General features: G+C 40.2%; 1 protein-coding gene across 2 annotated transcripts in view; it reads left to right on the forward strand.

The window, feature by feature from the left end:
• The window catches only part of TBC1D5 (TBC1 domain family member 5), a 261,642-nt gene that overhangs the window by 186,299 nt on the left and 57,794 nt on the right, over window positions 1-17,549 (forward strand). For both annotated transcript variants that reach the window (XM_018574269.1, XM_018574338.1), the window contains exon 15: window positions 355-644. In XM_018574269.1, the coding sequence (XP_018429771.1) occupies window positions 355-644 (290 nt within the window). The remainder of the gene's footprint in view (window positions 1-354; window positions 645-17,549) is intronic.

Below are 17,549 nucleotides of genomic sequence, written 5' to 3' on the forward strand. Positions count from 1 at the left end.
GGTGGGCGGCGCTCCGAGCGGGGTCATTAGGACCCGGAGACTGCCAGATGACCCCGCTCGGAGCGCCGCACACCGGAGCAGCAGTGACGCAACGCTCGGCGAGGTAAGTAAGAAGACACCTAACGCTGACTCGAGTATAAGCCAAGGGGGGCACTTTTCAGCCAAAAAAATGGGCTGAAAATCTCGGCTTATACTCGAGTATATACGGTATGTCTGTAGTTCGTTCACCTTTTGCACACTCCTGAAGGTTATTTTCATATTTTCCGACTCAAGTTTTTAAAAATGAAATGTCCAAATAGTATGTTATATGAATATTGTAATACTGCTTACTTTATTCTTTGTCTTTGAATTTAGGGCTAATGCCAAGCCTGCTACCATAAATATAAATAAAGTCTCTAGCAGTTTACGGAGTCTTGGATGGAAACTAATTGGCCCAGCAATTCCAACTGGAGGAACAATGAATCCAATGATATCATCAACAAACACCAACATAAGCCATAGTGTTGTAAGAGCCAGTTTTTCAGAAGTTCTTCCAAGTCAATCTGTTGCTGAACCTACACCACATCGGGCTTCACCACCCCTGCAGATGCCACAAAATCAGCGCATGATGAAATCAGAGAGCATGCCTGTACACCTCAGTAAAGGTATGCGTCTGGATATTTTACTTCTCAGGTTTAGCTACTTGTAGTGTCATTATGTAAATAGTAGCATTGGTGGGACTATAGCACATCCAGAGACAACTGCCACACTAAGTACCCCAGAGCTGAGTCCACCGCTAAGGGTGGATAATCTGCATGTTGTTTTCTGCTTTAAAGTGTCTAAAGCCTTTTTTCCTTTTGGGTAGAGTAGGGAAAAATGAAATCCCCTGTCAAGTTGTTTTCCTCTCTGCTAGAAAGAATCACTCTCTTTGCCCCGGTGACCATAATCATCACAAAAATGATGGAAAAATCAAAATGTTCCCATCAACAATAGAGCAGAAATGTGACGACTAGCAATTTTACTTCACTTTGTTGTGTCTCTGGACCATATCTGAAATGGACACAGACAGCAAAAAAATTAGTGTGACAAATGCACTCTGAGCTTCACCCTGCGCAAACATTTTCCAGCTCATGGGACAAAAATCTAAACACCAGCAAACTCAGAATGATTGTCACTGGGGCCAGTTAACCCTTTACATACACAAACAGTAGCCACCACCACGTGTTTTAACAGCAACACACGCTGTTAAAAGTATCTACTGTTGCAGTTATGACCTTTAAGGAATGTCTGTGACACTCACCTACACGTCCTAGAAGCAACAGAACAGTGTAAAAAATGGCATTCCTTCATAGATCAATGGTAAGCGAGAGACCCTAGAGCTGCAAATGCAAACACATACCTAATGCCAAGTATTCTATATCTCCATCTGACAAGGATTTACAAACGAACAATCAAAATATTATTGCACCGATTGAAATTACTATTCATTACATACAAATATGGTACAAATTGGATGCCTATATTGCTTAGGAGATCCAATGTGTTCCATTAGTCTGCTGAACAATGTAATATAGGTGTGTTTGGTGTCTGTTTGTTATTTCCTTATACATTAGTGTAACCACTTCTTATGAGTGTAACTTCATCACAGCAGGAATCATGAATGATGTATAAAGGTTGGCTTTGTTAATTAAAAAAAAAAACAAATAACCCAAATGTTTATTTGCTCATACCATTCATAGTCTCTGGCTTAATGGATGTTTATTCCAATGCTGCATTCCTTTCTAGCTATTCTTTTTTGTGTTCATTTGTCTTAAGCTGGTTGTTTTCTTTTGTCAAATGTATTCCCTCACATGAATTCCTAGCACAGAGTGATTGTTTTTCTTATCGACTGGCAAATTTTGGAGAACTGAGGGTCGCACTGTGTTCAGTGGGACACCCCAAATCCCTCCACACAGGTTGGTGCTCATCAGCCCTCATTATCATCAGAAATGGGATTTACACATTCTAAGTCTCTTTAAAGCCCACCCCCCGATACTCTTATACACTTATACTCCCCTTCTCCACACTCTCTCTTTGTTCTGTTGGATCAACTACAAATTACCCAGTATCAGTATATTTTACAGGTATCAGGAAGCATGTGAACTTCTCCCATGATGCAATCCTTTAACTTTACGGCTGATTGCCAGACTAAAGCAATGTCATGTAAGAAGAAGGGCATGTCAGTTAGACTTGTGAAAGAACGATAAGTAAACAACAACAAAAACCCTAGCAATGAATTTGCTCCCATTTGGTCTGTAAAATATACCTCTGAAAGCATACTGTTATATCTGGTTAAGTGCAAAAAATATTTTGTTTGCTTCCAGGCATCCAGCGCACTGATAACTTCCTGTGCTCTCTACCTGTGCAGTACTCTTATCAGTTTATATTGTTCCCTTTCAATCTTTGCGAGCTATGGCACTACTCTATCTACAGTATCTTATGGAAAAGAGTAGAGGGGGTGTTCTGTAATCCTACAAAACTACTGTCCTAGGTAATCATCCCAGCATAGGAAATGTGTTACTGGCAGGATCACAAGGTAAAAAAAGCCTAATAAAAGAGAAAACCGATGCAACCACAAAACCTCAGAAATTATAAGCTTCAATATATTAAATTTTTGTCCTTGGTTTGAGATACACTTTAAGAATCTGATTACTCTCATTGTCTCATTGTGAGCGTTAGCCACCCCATGCCTTTGAACAATATACAGATGCTCAAGATAGGGGTAAGCAACGTTGCCACACCTCTAGTGTTTTTTAATTCGAAGTAAGCACACATTAGGTTTCAACCTGAATGTACCTGAACTGTGTACTAGTTTGTCCATATTTTGATAAGGTTCAAACTTTTCAAGGCCTAAAATCTTATTTTTCAACTAAGACCGCACTGAAGTTTGTGCTGTGTTAATTTATTCCCTGTCCCAACAATACTGTAATGAGCCAGAGCAGACATGGTAGACTGCTTTCCAACTATAATGACTGACAGCAAAACTCTGGAACATGTTTAAGATACTGTATACTTCAATGTAACTGCACCTGAATTATCTTGGGTGAAAACCTCTAATCATCATTATTTCACCTAAGATAAGAGAGTAGAAGAGGTGTCTGTATAAGTGTACCTTCTCCATGGCTTGCACCTGAATATGCCATTACTTGTGTGTTTCTGCCTAAAGCTGGCCTGCTGGATCATATCTACAGTTTTGGGTCATCTGATGTCTGTGGCCAACTTTGGACATCCTGTCTTAGATTGTCATATGCATAAGTCAACAACAGGGAGGCCGTGTGATGAGAAAGTGACAAAAAGATTTCTGATTCAAATACTCCTATATCTTTGCTTCTAAATTGGTGCTTTTATGTCTGCAAAGTTATGTTAAAAAAAACCACATAAACATGTTTGGGAGAGACAAACATTGAACAACAATAACATGACAATGAAAGGAATAAACAGTGAGAAGACAATGAATAAAAGGTATAATGTACATAAATTGAATGTCACCAGAGACTCCTATTACCACACACATAAAGCATTTTTCACTTTGCTTTTAAGTAGTAAAATGGACAGGAGGAGTTATGTATACCATTTGTCATATTGTGTAAAAGTAAAAAAACTTCTATAATCCAATGAATAATAATAATACATATACTTGGTTCTTAAAGGGAAGCTATAATTTTTTTTTAACATATTGGGCTACTTTTGTGACATTGACCAGAAAGGGATTTTAGAGGGTCTTTTAAAGTGACACTAAACTCAGGAGTTAAAACGTAAAAAAAGCATTCAAGTACCTTAAAGGAGAACTATGAGGTGAGTGCTTTTCACTCACCTCATAGTTCTAGCCGACTTGTGACAATGAGACTGTCACAGGTCGGCTCAGTAGATCGAGAAGTGAGCGAACACATACCGGCGTTCGCTCACTGTTAGAAAATAATATTTCTTGACTGACACTTACGATTTAAGCGTCTTAAGGTGATTAATCTTCATCAATGAATGTCCAGTTGTAGAGTGAAAAACTTGTGACTTTAATTGTATAATGGGAAGTCACAGCATACAATGATATTGCAAAAGTAATATACAAATAGATAGTTCAAAGTATATAGTTCTTAGTTAATGCAGAGTTTAAAAGTTCTGAGTCTTTACCTCATGGTATTCTCTAAGGCTTCTGAACGGTTCAGCCAAAATAGTCTTCTTAGCAGGTGGAATAACAAAGTCTCTTCTTGTGGGCGTGTTAGAGTTCTCTTCGTGTGAAATAGTGTAGTGTGATGTAAAGTAGTGTGATGATGTAGTGTAATGAAGTGCCTAGTGTGAAGTCGCATGTCGCTTATATTCCAAAATCGACGTTAATGATTGGCTAATCCTATAAAGTCATATACTTATGTAAGCATATTCTTAACTTATTTCTGACGTCACGACTCCCTTACTTTCTTTATATGGCTTGACCTAAACTACTTTAGTCATCAAGATTTCATTCTACAACTCTATTTAAAACACATAACCTTGTTCTTAAAACACTCCCCTAACAGCTGCTTCTTTACTAGTTCTCTTCAAATTCTGACATAGCTCAGTTTTCAAGGACAGATAAGGATATGTCTTCTTCAAAGTCATACATTCATATGCTTCATTTAAACGCACGAGGTCACTGTAAATATATATGTATGGGCCCATTCTATAATTCCCTTTAAGCCAAATCAAATTTTAATCTAAGTATTTTACACTCAGCTCTCGATCCTGTCATGGCTCTCTGCCGTGATAGGGGGTGGCTGGATTCCCCCCTCCCCGATCCTCCAGCACTGACTGGCGGAACGGACGGGGGAGGGGGCGGGTACAGCTGGCTCTGCCTCTAGATAGGCAGAACCAGCTGTCACTCACGCAGCTGGGCGGGTCCAGACATAATTTTTTGGATCCGCTTCAGCTGTGGCATCTCAGTATACCGCGAGCTGTAGCTCGCGGTATACTGAGCTTAGGGTGACGGGAGGAGGCTAGTTTGTGTCCTCCCGTTCGGAGAACTAACCCCATAGTTCTCCTTTAACTATTAACAATAATTGTATTGATTTGTTTATCACTCAACTGTAGGTCCTCAAATCATCTTTGAATTCATGCTGACACTCTACCCAATTTCTTCTCAGTCCCGTGATAGCTGTTAGGATGTAGAAAACTAAGAAGACCACAGTCATTTAATTTCAGGCACTATCTCAAACAGACCCTATTGCCAGACCATTCATTTAAACAAAAATAGTCCCATAAAATTATATGTGCATTTAATGTATTTTATGCAGGGTATTTACCTGTACAATGCTTCCTTGTGTAGACATCCGAAAGGCTTTAGACTGCTGCTGCTGAGAACTTCCATCGTGGATGTGATGTCAGCAGCCCAAGAGATGTCACTCAAGTGACACTTTATAGTATTCCGCTTCGCTCCTGCCCCAGCTGCTACATAAGGTTTATTCAGGGAGGTGAGGGGATGGGCAGAGTAGCTGGGTCAGCGCAGAGAGTAATTGGACACTTGCAGAAGAAAAGAGGGCTATGACATTTAAGGAGGAATGTCTAGGAAACTGACTCTTCCTGGAGTAGCCACAAAAAAAAGGCAAAAAATCAGGAGCGCAACTACCAAAGTTGTTTATGTGAGTTTGGTCTGGCGAATGGACCAGTGGATATATAAAATAAGGACAGAGTCAGGCACACTGTTAGATCTTTAGAGTGTGGAGTTTAGGTGTCTATGGCAATGTCACAACAGAAAAAAAGTGGGACTTACGATTAGGAGCTCCCCTGTTGTCTGTGCGATCATCTGCTTGGACCGATCCTGGTTTGAAGGGGTGTCTCCGGTGGTGTGGGAGGCTGGTCTAGAATGGATGTGCATCCGTATGGCCGTCCACGTACTCGACTGGCCGGGCCGAGCCGCGTCTGTCAGGGACGGGGGGAAAGGGGGAGGAGCTACACGAGGCTGAGGGACGCCGTGCGCCGCGTGTCAGTTATGGCAGTCGGGCTGTGGTCACAGGGGTACAAAAGTATCGGTTGTCTCCAGTGGCTACGCGTTTCGAGGGGTTACCTCTTTATCAAGCCTCAAGATGCTGGAGACCGCGGGGGATCTGTCTTCTTTTAAATTTAACAAAGGGGAGGCGTGTAATTTCGTTGAGCCCAGTGATAGGCTGCCTACATTACCTAAAACATAACCAAAAAAAGCCTTGTTACAGAACTGGAGCTACGAAATTCTAATTTTAATATTGGCTTAAATACTTTTTTAAAAATCTACAACAACAAAAAAAAGAAAAAAAAATTATTTACTCCATAGAGGTGGATGAGATAGTGGGTTCCATGTTTAACATGCAGATTTAAACAAATAATTAAGACTTGCTTTCTGCACATGTGGCTAACTGATCCCTTGCAGGCAGGAATTCACACAGATTATATGGTCTGCAGGGAATAGTGCATGACTAACCAAGCACAGCCTCTGTTATGAGCTGCAAGGGGATTCTTATTATCTCTTTCTCTCGGAGTGTGCATAAATCAGCTTGGATTTATTCTGCCTATCAGTCAGTTTGATAAAACTGCCTTTGTGTTTGTGTACCATAGGTAATGCTATAGTCTAAGATTAATAATGTGCCATTGCTTAGGTGAAGTTCTGAGTGTAGGCTGTTTCAGGTGTGTGTGCAGATGTGAATGAAATATTGGCAGATATGTATTTTGTTACATTAGTTTACAAGAAATGGGGCTGGCATGGCTCTGGGTCACATTACAGTGAGTATAATTATATGCAACACATTTACTTCAATATCCCTGATCCAAAGATCTTCATCCTTCAAGTTGCCAAGCTAGCCCGCCTCTACTTTGTAATAGTCCAAAACTAATTGTCATCCCCATAGAAGTCTATGGGAATTTTACTGGCAACCAGCAGTTTCAAAACAGAGCTCAGGGAGTGGGACATTCACTGACTCAAGAATTTGCAGGGTGAAGATCTTTATATTGAGCATGGAGGTACATTATACATCCTAACTTTAGAAAGTGGGAAAGAACACTAAATGGGGATGTGGTTTAATAGTAGATATAGTTTAATAGGTGTGGTTTAATAAGTGAATGTTCACATGTTCTAGAGACAGCTTCCATGTTTTAGAAGACTGCAGGAGAGCCTCCTAAAGCAGTGTGCACACCCTAGGTACGCACAGCTCCATGTAGATTATTACAGATCGGAAACACAACACATCAGAAGCCTAATATATACTTTTTTCACCACAGCAGCCAAATCTAAACATCTTCTAACACAGCAGCCAGATATAAACCTCTGGTAGGCGAATTAGCTTCTGTCTAAAATTGGCCCCAGTATGATATTCCACAACAATGCCTACTTTGCTTTTAATCTGAGCAGGTTGCCACTGCTATACGTCTCTTTAGCTAACCCATACTGCTCTTGAATCTTTTTTGTATATATATATATATATACATATATATCTGTATATAAACTGTCAGCATAAATAAGTACCATGGGGGAAATGCCTGGCTTGAAATTGAAAACTGCAGATTGCAGCAAAAGCTGGTTTTATCATACCTCCCAACTGCCCCTCATTTGGAGGGACTGACCCTCTTCTGTACCAAATCTTTCTCTTCCTCATTATACCTCAGTTGTCCCTCTTTCTGGTCTGATGTACAAATATCTATGAAAATTCTATTTAACTACTGTGTATTTCTACACTAAAACCTTTATCCGATCTCTTAATTATCTTGTTTGCTATTTTGAAAAGCCAGTACAAAGGAAAAGTAATGGTGGGTAAAAAAACAACAATTCTGGGTTTAATCAATAATTTTTACCACATAAATTCTTAATGGCCCCGCATAACCAGGGTTGTGTTTATTGCCTAAATACATTGAGGGGAGTTTATCAAAACTGGAGTCGACAAAATCTAAAGTAGCTGTGCATGGCAACCAATCAGCTTCTATCTTTCATTTTAAAACTAAAGCTAAAAAAACTGATGAGAAGCTGCTTAGTTACTATGGGCAACTGCTCCAGATTCTGTCTGCACCAGTTTTGATGAATCACCCCATTGTGCTAAAAGGTGTCCCTTTTTCTCTGCTAAGAAAGTTGGGAGGTATGGTTTTATTAGTTATTTGTCTTTTGAAGAGTATATCAAGAAGAAAAAAAAATATTTAGATAGAGCAGAGAAGGGTTAGAACGCCTCCCAGGTTCTAACTGCTATTTGGGGCTCTGCTAAGGAATTTTCGAAAGTAGAAGGGGAAGCGCCACAGCCAGGTAAAAACCTAAGACAGGGTGGAAGTCCATGGTGTGGAAAATTCAGATGAGTCGGTCTTGTTTAAGAATGCTGGTATGAAGGATGGGCAGGTTGGTGATGGCTGGTCCTTCTCACGTTGGACGTTGAAGGTGATTGGGAAGGACCAGTCATCACCAACCCACCCATCCTTCACACCAGCATTCCTAAACAAGACCGACTCATCTGAATTTGGACTTCCACCCTGTCTTAGGTTTGTGCCTGGCTGTGGCGCTTCCCCTTCTACTTTCGTTTTTTTCTGCTACATTAGTCGGACACCCCGGTCTGCACTAACAGGAAGCAGCACGTCAATCAATAACTTTTTTCCCACCGCCCCTTCCTCCCCACTCCCTGGAGAGCGCTGTACTATTGGACTGCTCCTCTAGCTTTTCATGCTAGGGAAGTTTACCCATTCTTCCTGTCCTGCTGATGTTTAGCTGCACATGAAATGAACAGAACACTCCAACAGCAACACAGACAGAATTAAAAATGCTTTCTGTAGTACAATATGCAAAGGCAAGAACCATTGTCAGATTTATATTTCTGTCCCTGTTGCAGATTGTTTCCTTATTTCCTGCGTTAAAAAAACATGGTCAGTGGGGCAGAAAGCGAGGAAAGATCTTTGTAACCAAGACCGGGATAGCCTTAAAAAACAGACATGGTTTCTTACCCTTTCTCTTTCTATCTTAAACAGAATTAATTGTTTTTGGCCTGATGTACATTTTTTTAAATAAATGTTTTCATATTTTTGGATTTCTTCTTTCAGAATCCCCAGTACTTATGCTGTCATACTTTATAGAGCTGAATGGCATCAGACAGAAGGGCTTGTGGTGGCCAAAGTATGAATTCAGTCTGTGCCAGCAAGGGTTAACTGCTGGTCTGGGTGCTAAAAAAATTATACTCACATGAACCGTGGAGCCAGCTTGCTCTTAGACCGGTCCTTCCAGGCTCTCTCCCCCTCCTCTGCAGCGGTCTAAGGTCCTATAAATCACCATCATCAGGATGCTGATGCGTAGGAGGAGAGAAATTTCAGTCACTAGAGAAGTAGGCAGCCAGCTCAGTGGTTTAGGTGAGTATAATGGGGGTTTTTTTTAGCACCTAGATAAAAAGGAGCAGTTAACCCTTGCAGTGCAGGGGTGGCTCCACTGCAAAGGGCTAATGAAAGTTTCCCCCGGAGTTCTTCTTTAAATTCCAAACTCACATGACCTCCATGCTATACATAACAATTGTGAATAAGCATAGCAAAGAGAGCTGCAGCTCTACTTGCAAACACTGGATTAGTAAACTTTACAAGTGACTGCTGGTTAGACAGTTTAAAGACTTTATAGGCTGAGAGTCAGCACATCCATTTTTATCTGACTTTATCTTGTATTATCAATGACACACTCTCCCTGTATTGTCAATCTGTGGAGCTCTCTTGGCTAATAACCTAAAGAAAGAATACGCCAGGTAGCATGAGCGAACACGCATCATTTTGTTATGCTTTAGTAGAGTTTAATTTTGTTGCATTAAATTTCAAACTCTAAACAATATGGATAAAAGTTTTTATACCCCGGGGGTGTAAACTATACTGTCTGTTCTTATGGAATAAATTGTGCTAGTAGTTAATTTTACACAACGTATTAAAATCATAGTTTGATATTTTATAGTTAACTAAAATGACTTGAGATTTAATTATGTTGTGAATCTCCTTACAGCAAGATAGAGCAGCCTCATACATCCTACCTCTGTATTAATGCCAGCAGATGTTTTGCTTACAACGTGCCCGAGGATTGAACCCATTCTTGGCGTAAGCATAAAATCTGCAGATGTTTCAGAAGTGAAGAAATGTGTTTTATTTAGGTTTTCACTTTTATGGATGGTAAAGGTAGCTCCCTCCACTCACTCAATTGATTGGAGGGGCTTCACAGATGAAAACAAATGTTCACAGCATCCGTTTTTGTCAAATAAATAGTTATGTGATCTACTTTTTAGGCCAGTTTTCTCTGGGGAAAAAAAACACGTTCTGCAGTTCACTGACATCGATACAAGCTTCTTGACCATTTGCCAGTCTGTGTTTATTGAACGATGCAAGAAATGAAAAGGGACATGAGCATTAATATCCAACACAAGAATATAAAGGGACAAGTGACCTCATCTTCTGATGCCTTTGTAGGAGAAGTGCGGGGAGAGTAAAATGTACTCTCCTCCTGGCTTAGAACCAGCATGGGACACTACAGCTGTCACACATTCATCGGCTCTATACTGAGAGGTGAGCAATCATGTAACCCAGGGGTGCCCACAATTTTTTGTGTTAAGATCTATTTTCAAGTGACGAGCTACATGAGATCTACCAACAAAAAAAACCTCCTTCGCTCTCCTGGCTGTCTCCCCTCGCTCTCCTTGCTGTCTCTCCTTGCTCATCCTCCTTGCTGTCTCTCCTTGCTCATCCTCCTGGCTGTCTCTCCTTGCTCATCCTCCTGGCTGTCTCTCCTTGCTCATCCTCCTGGCTGTCTCTCCTGGCTGTCTCTCCTTGCTGTCTCTCCTCGCTCTCCGGGCTGTCTCTCCTCGCTCTCCTGGCTGTCTCTCCTTGCTCATCCTCCTGGCTGTCTCTCCTTGCTCATCCTCCTGGCTGTCTCTCCTTGCTCATCCTCCTGGCTGTCTCTCTTTGCTCATCCTCCTGGCTGGCTGGGTAAACTAATTGAGTATTACTCTTTGATGTAATACATAGCACTTTAACCACCAGTGTCCACCAGAAAGGTGTCAGGGAGCTTGGCTCAGCAGACTAGGTAATCATGTGTGCACAGCTAAATAAATATACCAAAATGGAATAAAGGGGCCACCATTCACACCCTTCCTGATCTACCAGCATCAGTTTTGAGAGCTACTGGTTGATCACAATCTACCTAATGGGCACCCCTGATGTAACCGATAATGTGTCATCTCTCACTCCTACCTGAGAAGAGCAGTAACTGTCAGTCATGACTTCCCGCAAGGGTTCCACCCTCCCCTCTCTGTTCCTTTAGTGCTTACTGGAGGGACAACCAGGCAAGGGGCCGGGTACAACTGTCTCTAGCTCTAGAGAGATAGAGCCTACTGTCACTTAGCCATCATAGGTGCCTTCTCAGCTGAGGCAAACCTCTGCACTGTCAACTGAAAGTGGGCATTAGCACGCTATCTGCTGACTTTGGATCCCAAAAGTACATAGGTAAATGTACCGATGTGACCCAAAAGAGAATGAAAGCAAAAAAAAAGCTTGTCTTTACTTCTCTTTTAATGTGTAGGCAATCCGAATAGGATTTGGATATATCAGAAGCCTCCATTCCCATCAGAGTCCCCCTTTCATGTCAAAGTGCCCCTTTCCCATCAGTAGCCCTCCTTTCATAACGGAAGCCCCCTTCACAGCAGAGTCATATTTTAATGTTGCCCACAGTGCAGCTAAGGCAGCATGGCAGGGAGTGGGATGCGGGGCAGGTCTGGTCAGATGTGGACTTCTGCGGATTTTACCTCCCCAGGTTAACGTCATGAATTTCCATTGTGCTGGTGGCTGGCTTGCCTGCATCATGGAAGTGCATGACACTGGGCAAACATTTGAAGGCATCCCTGACAAATCCAGAAGGCACACCAGTGTGCTCGGCGACCTGGTTGAGAAACGCTGATATACATTCTCCCTTTCTTTTTGTGCTGGTGACCGTTGTCACAGAGAGAGAAAGTAAGGCAACATTTTTAATTTGGAATCTCCAAATCAGGAGTAGAGGGAAAAACTTCCAATGGGACTACTTGTTTCAGTGACAACCCATATCTCCCAACTTTAGAACTTGAGAAAGAGGGACACCTTAGATGGATGAAAATCTGTGGAATGTGTAGCATGACACAAATTAGGCATTGTTATTTTATGCTGAATATTGGGCATGGCTTAATAAAGTCTGAGCATTCTTGGGTCACACAATATACACCTCAAACATATGCCGCATTCCTTGTAACTTGTAATTACAGTGCTACAAATGAGTGTCTGACAGACACACATAAACCTCAGCACAAAGAGTAGATTTTTTAAATGAAAACTCTTTCATTACTTACACCTTTCTCACAGATTATAACAGATACCTAACACTTTATCTGAGTCTACCTTAAACAATTACATTGCAACCAGCAGCTGCACTAACACCGTGGTTAGGCATATTTATAGGACAAAAATATAAGGAGTTGACTGTTAGTAAAATAAAAAAATCAGTAGGTGTAAGAATTCAACGTCATTTGATGCTGGGGGGATCAAGAATCCCCCCAGCATCAGTGGGAGAAAGAAGCCCCTCTCCCAAAACTTTCCTGACCAGTGGAAGGAAGACATTGGTAATCAGTGGTAGGAAGCTTCCTCCTACCTATTCCCAGGAATTAATGATCAGTGGATTAACGCTAGTCCCCCCTTCCCAGACATTGTTGGTCAGTAAAGGTCCCTATGGCCATCCCCAGTCATTGGTGGTCGGTGAATTTTTCCCACCTCAAAAACATTGGTGGTCAATTGTGGTTCCACTTCACCCCCACCACCACCACCACCTTCAAAAGTATTGCTGGACAGTGAAGGTTCCCCCTCCCCAGACATTGGTGGTCAGACCTACTCCAAAACAAAAACAATTGGCTTCAAATTAGCTTCATTACTAAAATTTTAAAGCTTTTTGTAGATCAGTCAACCGAGTTTGCCAACGCCCTCCTGGTCCAACCATTCTCCGCCCCTTTGTAACACGTAGCTGCGGGGTGGGGAATGCTCCAGCCGCAACTGATTGAGCTGGGATAGGGGTGTTTCAGTGACAGTTCTGTGCTGGTCTGGGTGAACTAGATTCGTAGCAAGCCACCATACAGCACTACTCATGATTAACCTTTAGGATCACTACAGAGAGGGAACCAATGATTCCTTATAGTGTAAGCTACACAAGCAGCGATTAATCACACTTGATTGAGCAAAGCAAATGTGTGCGATTGCATGTGATGCAACTCTTCATCCTTGTAGTCTGCAATACTAAAACCTTTGTTTAAGTTCTCCCTCATTTTTCTTCAAGTAGTTTTTCTGCACTGAGCCTAGGGATGTACGGTACCTGAAATTCAGCTAAATATACAAACAAGTGGTTTCATATCTCAAAGACAGATTGAAAGTGCAGCAGAAGTATGCAATCCTGCCAAAGCCTCCATCAGTTATTTAAGGAACAGCCGGGCAACTGTTGATTTTGACACGCTGACAATTCTACAGTAAATCACTGTAGAAGCAACTGGCTGTAGCTGTAACCTTGATTGCCCTGTGATATTCTATCAAAATAAAAATATAACTCTGTCAAGATGAGATTTTTTTTTTAAGTGGGCTTCTATTTAACAGTCAAAGAAGTTGTAATTGTGCCCTATACGGCACATAGTATTGAAAACATAAAAAAAAAAAAAAAATACAGCACATTCATTCCTATTATTATTTTACGTAACACCATACATAAAATAAATACTATATAAAAATATAATCTGTGCCTGCTCAGTGATTTACCTTTTTTTTTTCTGCACTCAAAGCTCTATTAAAATATAAAATAAAAAACACATAGATTACCCCCGATACGGCATGTCTGCCAAAACAGAACTCTCTTCTGTTTGGTTTTCTGGACCTGGACGGAGTCTGGGGTAATAGGATGCAAACAGACGCACGTCTGTTTAGATATGGCTGCCCATAGACGAACACCGGGCTTCCGATCAGGATAGAGTGGGAAAGAGTTAACATTTCTGTCAAGTTCTTTTTGTCTGTCTGAGACACAACTGGGGAGCTATTCCCTCACTTCTGTCCCTACGACATCCATACAGAAAATAGGAAATAGTTGACACTGGGACAAGAAGACACAGCAATAAAACATTGTTAGAAGTTTGAATCCCTGCCACTCTACAAAAAAATAATTTTTCCCAGTTAAAGAGATTCTTCATAACTGTCCTGACAGGAAGTGAGGGAGATTTCATGCAATAGAGACATGGACAAGAATTAAAACCTGACAAAGGCTTTAACTTTTTTAATTCTCTATTATCCTTTTAGAATAGAGAGACACTAACCTGAAGGAAAGCTGAAACTATTTGTGATGAGGTCAAGTACATAGTATGAAAAAAACATGGTGTTGCATTATAATGCATCACAATGCATTGATTATTATATTACTAATATACAGGATTTATATAGCACCAACGGTTTCCACAGTGCTTACAATATTAAAGGAGACAGTCCATTTACAATTCAATTCAAGGCATAATGGTTCGGAGTGCCATACTTACTATCTAGATCTGAATACATCAAGTAGTCATGCTCTGCGTTGCCAAAAATAGTGAAAGTACTTTTTTCGGCGGTTCTTTAATTGGCTATCCATTTAAAGCCATGCTGGTCAACACAAAAAATGGACATTAACACTGGCATTAACACACACTGTAATGTGTAAACATTTTTTGGGCTGAACCCAAAATCTTCTACTTCATAATCTGAACAATACATGTGTGCATATCTGTCTAGAATGTATTAGAATTCTTTATATATTGCTTTTTAAGTAAACCCTTGGTTGATCTTTACTTCAACTAGAGTAGAGCTACATAGTTACATAGGTTGAAAAAGGACACACATCCATCGAGTACATGGGTAACTAATCTCTAGATTTAAAAAGAAAAACTGAAATAAGCAATCATAAATTATCTCAACCCAATCACTAAAACTACAGTACCGATATGCTAGCATGTAAATGTTATTTCAAAAATAGTTTTTAGTATTTTGTAATCTGCATGTATCATTATTTTAGAAAAAACTCCATGTTTAGGCATTTGTTATCTGCTGACATCTCTTTTCTAGCCGTGCTCTTGCATTGTCATCCTATCACATGTGTCCCTGGTGTAGACTACAATGGACTGTGCTAAAGTAAATTGCATAGGTAGGATACCTGTGGCCCCTGACACACTTGCATGGTCACTTGCAAAAAAAATGTCCATGTCCTTTGCCCATTAAAAAAAAAAAAAAAATGTGGTTCAAAGCAGGCAATCCATCACACGCACGCAATTTTAGTCACATGATTACATAATCACAAGATACCCGTGTTGCTCTAACCCTACTGAAATGATACTTGCGACACTCACGTTAGTGCCCTTGATATATCTTATGGTGGGAAGTTTTTTAGTGAAATCCCCATACACTGCAACCGATTTTGCTTGTCTGTGTCGGAGGGGGGAATCTGACCATAAGTGAATGAACCCCTTTGACAATATAGTTATTTATTTATTCATTTGACTAACTTGTATTTACCTGCCCTGCTCTCCCTGGCGCTCCATTGCTCCTTTGGAGCCATTGGAACATAGCTCCTGCTACCACATATGGGGGAACATATAGCCACCTTCCATGATGCTGTCCTTGGTCCTAGTGGTCAATCACAAAGCCTAAACATCATCATGCAAAGGAAGTAGTGATATTATCCTGTGTAAACTGTCACATAAAATTACAAGTATCCCTGAAACAATTCTGCATCATACAATGCAAAGTAGCAAGAAAATATACAAAGATGCCTCTTTATTGTATAAATATATCCAAATACAAGATCTAAAAACAAAATGTCAATACAAAACATAATTAACCCCTAAAAGATATGTCCTATAAGTGCACACAATAAAAACAAAATATTAGAAAATCCAAGACAAACAGGCCAGTCCAAATATGCCATGTTAAGCACCTAAAAAGGGTAGACTCGTATAGTGATCTTTAGCAGACTCGGATCAAAATGCATAGAAAAATAAATCCAAAAAATTGTGTATCAATAAAATAGCAATATCAACAGAACAAATAATGTAAGAAACAATGAACCAATAAAGCAACTATATAATAAAGGCTACTTATACAGTATGTGTACCTGAAACAGAAAGGGTAGAGTACTTATACCACAGCGAGTACAGGTATACCAATATGAATGACTCAAACTAATTGATACCCTAACTACGCCTAGATTGTATGAAATGAAATGTGCAGATCTACAAAACCGGTGTCAAGCAGGAGCAAGGAATCAAGAAGTGGGAAACACCAGGTTAATCAAAAATAAGCTGCTGCAACAGAATGAAGGCAGGGTTGACCAAGGAACACTTGACATGTATGAAAGATTCTACTATTCTTTAGACAGAGCTAAAACAAGGCAAGGACTACAGAGGAATGGTGCTCCAGGGGAGTGCGGTGAGTATAAGTGGGATGGGGGTCTCTTTAAAGAGACCCTGTCGCTTTTCCCTAAATGGACAGTGTGATGACTTTTCTCATCATACTAATCTCCCCGTACATTGTTAATATTTGCACAACTCTTTTAGTATACATTATCTCAAGATGATATATTCATGTAGGTATTTGTTCTGCAGTATTCAAACCTTTTTCTACTTAATTAGGAGTTATTCCATAGAATGAATACTATTTGTGGTAATACATATATTGAGTACATCAGACTTGAGGACTTGTTCACCTGTCAATTTGTTATCTATCCACAAAGGGGCAGTATTGTTTGAGAAATGCATTTGACAAAAGACTTGTTTTCTGCGTTAAGTGTGTAGATTTTTCTTGCCTTCCTGACAGCAGCAAGTTTTGTTGGGTTTTAATACTGTATATTCATTGAATGAATTCAGGATTTTCATAAGGAGTATTACAAATATTAAACATCAAAATAATTACAATCTATTTTCTGAATAATGCTTTATAATAGGTAAAAAAGAAAAATGAAACCCAGATGTGTTTCCCTACTATAAAAAGGCAGATGTTATTGTCTTAGTTAGTTGTTGTCTTAGTTAAATTATTTTTACTTAAATATTTTCATACAAAAAAAGCCTAGTTGTGTACAATTATAAATCAAGTGCATCTTTGTAATATAAAATAGAGCTAGATTTGTGTTTCAGACCATCAGTCACTTGCTTGGAGCCCAGGGAGAAAAAAATGACCAAAGGGGAGAAGAAACAGGCAACATATAATTCATATATCATTATATAAAAAAGGTACCCTGACCCTACCATCTCTTTAGATACACATGCCCGTCGATAAACCCTGCTAGTAGAGACTACAGTCCCTATTATATCTGATTCCTAGGGGCAGTCACAGGCTTTGGAGAATTGTCCCTGGGAATCCTTGTATTTTGGGTGTTGCGTTGGACTTCTGACTCTTTGTACATCTAAAGGAATACAGGTCATGGTTTATTGCCCAGGCGTTGCTAAACTTCTTCTAAACAAAATGGCAGGATGACATTACTGATCTCATTCTAAAAATGATTTTGATACACTGGCTCCAGTTCAATGACC

The sequence above is a fragment of the Nanorana parkeri genome, unplaced genomic scaffold (assembly GCF_000935625.1).
Source record: "Nanorana parkeri isolate BGI_ZX_2015 unplaced genomic scaffold, ASM93562v1 scaffold4, whole genome shotgun sequence".
NCBI classification, from domain to species: Eukaryota; Metazoa; Chordata; class Amphibia; order Anura; family Dicroglossidae; genus Nanorana; species Nanorana parkeri.